At 38.8% G+C, this 5,544-nt stretch overlaps 1 protein-coding gene across 1 annotated transcript in view; it reads right to left on the reverse strand.

The window, feature by feature from the left end:
• LOC104758102 overlaps positions 1–5,544 on the reverse strand; it is a 31,274-nt gene that overhangs the window by 10,584 nt on the left and 15,146 nt on the right. The window contains exons 36-46 of the mRNA XM_010480915.2: positions 4,688–4,791; positions 4,077–4,372; positions 3,852–3,936; positions 2,732–3,433; positions 1,974–2,292; positions 1,594–1,752; positions 1,350–1,513; positions 1,061–1,241; positions 714–983; positions 414–620; positions 75–129 (exon numbers count right to left, since the gene is read on the reverse strand). Coding sequence (XP_010479217.1) covers positions 75–129; positions 414–620; positions 714–983; positions 1,061–1,241; positions 1,350–1,513; positions 1,594–1,752; positions 1,974–2,292; positions 2,732–3,433; positions 3,852–3,936; positions 4,077–4,372; positions 4,688–4,791 — 2,542 coding nt within the window. The remainder of the gene's footprint in view (positions 1–74; positions 130–413; positions 621–713; positions 984–1,060; positions 1,242–1,349; positions 1,514–1,593; positions 1,753–1,973; positions 2,293–2,731; positions 3,434–3,851; positions 3,937–4,076; positions 4,373–4,687; positions 4,792–5,544) is intronic.

Here is a 5,544-nt window from a genome sequence, read left to right on the forward strand (position 1 = left end):
AAAAAAACCACACACACGTAGAGGATAGTTGAACAGGTCAAAGAAAAAAGATCTAAGAAATAATAGGATGGAACCTTTTCCAGCTTTCGCAGCAAGGTTTGTTACCTCAACCTCCAACCTGGCCAATCCCTATAACAATCAAATGAACAAACAGCTAGTCATGTAAGATAAATTCCAAAATCATGACAACTGTTTCCAGTTTAAAAAGGAATATTGTAGACAGACATACCAATCTAACTTGTACCACTAACCATCTAAATCAGAATGAATACTGGGAGAGTAACTAGGCTTGATATACGATTCAAACTCAATGCTAATTCTAGGCTTAATCGCTTATGTACACCGCATACTTGAAGGAATAGAGAATATGAACAAAGTAAGCATAATAATATTAACTGGTCCTTATGTACTACCTTCCTAGGAATTTCAAAAATAAAAAGTTCATTCCACTTGGAAGTGCACTCCATCAAGTCGTTGACAATTGTAGTTGAAGGCTTCACGCACTTTGTCCTAGCACTTTGAGGAAAAAGTTTTTGTGGTTCTGCACCCTGACTATCAACAACGAGGCGTAGGGTGCAAAAGAAATTGTGACTATTACCATCATCAATGATATGTAAACCCTGCAAAACAAAGGAAGTGTCATCTTAACCATACAAATGTCTAACAGGCCACTGTAAATATTTCAAATGATATTAAAATACTTGTATAGAAACCTTAGCCTCAAGAATCTGTACAGTCATGTAATTGCGTGCTTCTCTAGAACTGTCTGCAACATTTAACCTATTGGAGAACCTTGGCGGTGGAACCCAGACAGAAGTGTTTTCGTCGTGACACAATTTTACAACTACATCTGAGTTCTCCTCCAACTTTTTCAGATATATGTCACGGCCGAGTTTATTCTCTACCACAATGGTCTGAAAATCATCTTCGTCAAGAGCTGAAAAAGCTGAAAGAACCCCACTCTCACGAGAGACGGCGGATTCCTGTACCACGGGAGATTAGTAAGTAAGAAATTATGTAAACTTATACTTACACAAAAATAGAATAAAGAATACTTCACTTCTTTCATTTTGGCCGCTCTTTCTTCAAGTTCTAATTGCCTTCTCCAGGACACAACAGCATCGCCAAGAGTTTCAAGGTTTGCAGCACTAACATTTATGTTCAAAATGTTAGTAGCAGCAATTCGCAGTCGTTTTCCTGGCTTTGATGATTGGTTCAAAGCAGTATCATATGTTTCCAACCTACAAAGTGAAAGTGAGCAATCAACATATTATTCCAAATACTATAATTAAATGCAGTTTTATTCCCAGTTAAGTCACATCATAAAAAAAACAAATAACTGTGTTTACTTGAATATTCCATCAAATGGCTCTATAAGCGGCTCCCATGCTTCCAACTGCGGGTTAAATGTTGAAGCAGCGATTGATGAAATGAGTACTGCATTCATGGCCTCAGGACGACCATGAGTTGCTAGTTTGATATTGGTGACAGTTGTGTCAAAGAGAGGAGTCATCTGGAAGAATTCAGAATAGGATCAAGATGTAAACACTGAATTCCAAAAAGTTGGCTAATAACTTTGACCATATAACATACCATTCCATGTAAACCATCTAGAAGTGTCATGGAGAAGCATCTCAGCTTAATTTCTGCATTTACATTATCCTGTGTCTTCGGCTTCACCGATTCACCGACAGCGAAAGCCAACCGACTTGGAGGCCTTTTAAGATCAGCACGCGCAAGAAAAGTGCATGCCTACACAAGGTATAAGCCGCTATCAGTATTGGAAAAAGATTCAGGGGTTCCTGTTATAGTCGAACACGAGGGAAAAATCCTTTATACTGACACTGAGAATTTCACTATGTGGGTAGTTAGAGCTAAATAAAAATGGATGGTAGCAATTTCACGGTTAAATTTTAAAGGGGAGCCTTCAAAGAAAAGAGACACAGCATCCTAAATTAAATGGGTCGGCCAACCTGATTGTCAACTTTCCAAATGCTCCAGCATTGAGAAGACTTTGAACTTGAAGATCTCGTGACAGAGGCTTCATATATGTTGGCCTGGTTAACAAGATCAATCCGTGGACAACAAAACGAATCCACACGTGGGGCCTCATCAAATTTAGAGAGAACACATCCTAGAGAAACATAACCAGGAGGTGCAACAGGAAACCAGCAAAAAACTTCATCAAAACCTTTCCCCACAATATGTGCGACTTTAGTGAACTGCACAGGTTTTGCAGCAATCTCAGAGTCATCTGCTTTGAAGAGTATACCAAGTGCAGGTGGCTCCAATCTAAGAGAAGAAGGACTCAAGGTTACAACATTTGTATAACAAAACAGTCCCTTCACAGTAGCTAATATAGAAAGTAAAGGTTAAATATTTACTAACCCTTCAGTTATGCTATCACCCAATATTGCAAATCCAGGACGTGGTACAGGCCTCCATATTGAGACAGGTCTACGAAGATCACCACCCTTGTCCCACCAGATTCTCTCAAAGTTAGGCGTTGAAACATGATAACTAGTTGCCTTAGAAATTGACCTGAGAATGTCCCATCCCGATGAACTTCCAGTCTGGTCGCTTGTTTGCTCGCTCTGAGATCCACTTGTCGATGATTGGTCAGATAATGGANCGAGAAGAAGGACTCAAAAGGTTACAACATTTGTATAACAAAACAGTCCCTTCACAGTAGCTAATAAAGAGACTAAGTAAAGGTTAAATATTTACTAACCCTTCAGTTATGGTATCACCCAATATTGCAAATCCAGGACGTGGTACAGGCCTCCATATTGAGACAGGTCTACGAAGATCACCACCCTTGTCCCACCAGATTCTCTCAAAGTTAGGCGTTGAAACATGATAACTAGTTGCCTTAGAAATTGACCTGAGAATGTCCCATCCTGATGAACTTCCAGTCTGATCGCTTGTTTGCTCGCTCTGAGATCCACTTGTCGATGATTGGTCAGATAATGAAGATGTCTTCGACTGAAGGGGATTCCAAAGAAGACAATGACTGAGGCCAGGGCTATATTTTCTAGAAGGTTCTGCAGTTGAAGTGTGAGCATAGAATGATCCAAGAACATTATCAGCACGCCACATGCTGAATCCAGACTCAAATAATGAACTGGAGGGCACAGTGTATATGCACTCAGAGAAACTGCTGGAAGATACAAGGTCAGACCTCAGACAATAAACAATGTGATCAGCTGGTGGCTCACTTCCTAAATTTGCAACACAACCCATAGCAGTGTATCCTGCAGGAGCTACAGGCATCCAGAGGGAACACTCATTGCTATCACGGGAATGTGGAACATTAGCCCCTTCTAAACCTTGAATAACAGAGAACAGGCCAATACAATTAAACCCAATTGGCTTCCTCACACGCCCGTATGTATTACTTACTGCCATTACAGCTTGTGTAGGAGGAATTGCCCTGTAAGGAAAATTTTAAGGGAATTAATGATATAATGTAGATTAACTTCCAGAAGAAGCAAACATATGTACACTGGACCAAACTCTTGTTCAACAGTTGTAAGCACTGGCACCAACATGTTACACCCAACTACCCGTTAACCAAACAACTCCAATATAATAAGAGCTTGCTTATTTTTGATACGGAAATGGTTTCATATGAATTTAATAGACATAGCTCAATGCTATTTATAAGTCTGAATAAATAGTCATTATAAAACATAACGTTTTTCTAACCTTCAAAATTTACTTTTTGTGAATAGTAGACGAGAAAAAAGGACTATAACCATAGTTAGCTTTGTTGTAGGGATAAAAATATTGATGAAAAGATACATCACAACGAGATATACATGTAACCAGATGAGCCACTAATATATTACCTTGACGTCACACAGTCTCCCAATATGACATAGTTTGAAGGAGCCTGCGGTCTCCAAATTGTGAGGTTGTTCCTCGGTCCATTTTCTGCTTATCATCCCCAAAACGAAATAATCAAAAATGCAAATATCTGATACACTTGCTAAAAAAGATGGACAATGTGGTTAGACCAAAAAATCAAACAGCTTTAAGGTTAAACCATGCCACATAACTTACTGATGCCATACCTTTCGGTGAAACCCAAATCCTGTGGAAGTTGGTGCATGAAGCTAAAGGAATAGCATTTCCAGATTGTAAAGCCCCAGTTACTTGGCTCTGCAGGTTCAGTAGGAGAGAAAGAGCACTCAAAGAAAGGTGCATGTATATGTCAGTGGAGGTTAAGGACATATTTGTTTTCTCTTTGACAGAAGTGTATCCCCCGGAGATATCAACTGGATCAAGAATGATAAGACCAGAACCAGTTTCAACCACCAGGTTCTTCAGCAAAGCTCGAACCCAGATGTCATTTTCTTTTGAGGCATACCTGTTGAAGGAAGAGCAAGATTACATCCAACAACATAAAAGTAAAATTGAGATCCAGTTCTGCAATTAGTTAAGAAAACAGTTTGTTTTCAATGTCATGAGCAGAATGTAGTGGAGGTCAGATGGGGGTTACTCTAGTAGTAGAATCATTTCCTTATACAGTCATAGAGGTAGTAATCAAGCAATCATATTAGTGTCTGCGGAGATAATGGGTTGTTCCACTAAGCCTTAACAGCCTACCTAGAACTTTCATGTCTGACAAAATGTTGACAGACTTAAATCACTGATACTATGGTTTAGAGAACGCTGCACTTACATAAAATTAAAATCCAATTTCACTCGCAAAAGCTTTTCTACAGCAGTGGAGTCATCCAGAGATGATTTTGTACCATCAAAGAAGGTGAACTCAGGAGAAACAACCTGCACAAAAACAAGCTATGAATTTTAACAAATACAGCAGGACAAGAATTTCTGGTTTCATTAATCAGATAGCCTGGTATCCAGAATTTGTGGTAGATTCTGGAGAAGGTTGAGGAAGTGACCGCTATGTAACAAAAGTTATGAGTCAAAAGAGAAAAAGAAAGAAGCGGAACAATGATTAAAAAAATAAGTTAACAAGTAAAGAGAGGAACCATGTATCATTTTTAATTTTCCATTAAACAAAGAGACAACAAACCACTATAAAGTGCACTCAAAACTTAAATAAACCAGTGAGTAAAACAAAATCTCCAAGTAAACATACCTGAGCTTCAAAGGTATAACTCTGACCAGACTTCGAATCATATTGACAAGCGTCTGAAACATCTGATGATTTGTGCACATGGCTAAGCACATTCTCAGGATTTGATGAGGCGTTTTCTAACATTGAGATGTCAACACCATCTTCCGGAGAAAATAAACAGCTACTATCGTTACTCAAGTAAATGCACTTGCTCAGAAGCGGTCCATTCTGCCACATAGAAGGAAAATTTAGAAAATAAACAGTTAGCATAAATCACGAATTCTAGAAAAAGGCGAGTGTAGAGCAATGATTAGAAAAAGAAAGTTCTTTCTCTAATTTTAGAAAAAGGCGAGTGTAGAGCAATGATTATAACAAGAAAGTTCCTTTCTCCTCTTCACGCTATAAGCGCTTGGAAAATGTACAGAAATTTACTCTAAGCATGCCAAATGAAT

This window comes from Camelina sativa, chromosome 17 (genome assembly GCF_000633955.1).
Source record: "Camelina sativa cultivar DH55 chromosome 17, Cs, whole genome shotgun sequence".
Lineage (NCBI taxonomy): Eukaryota > Viridiplantae > Streptophyta > Magnoliopsida > Brassicales > Brassicaceae > Camelina > Camelina sativa.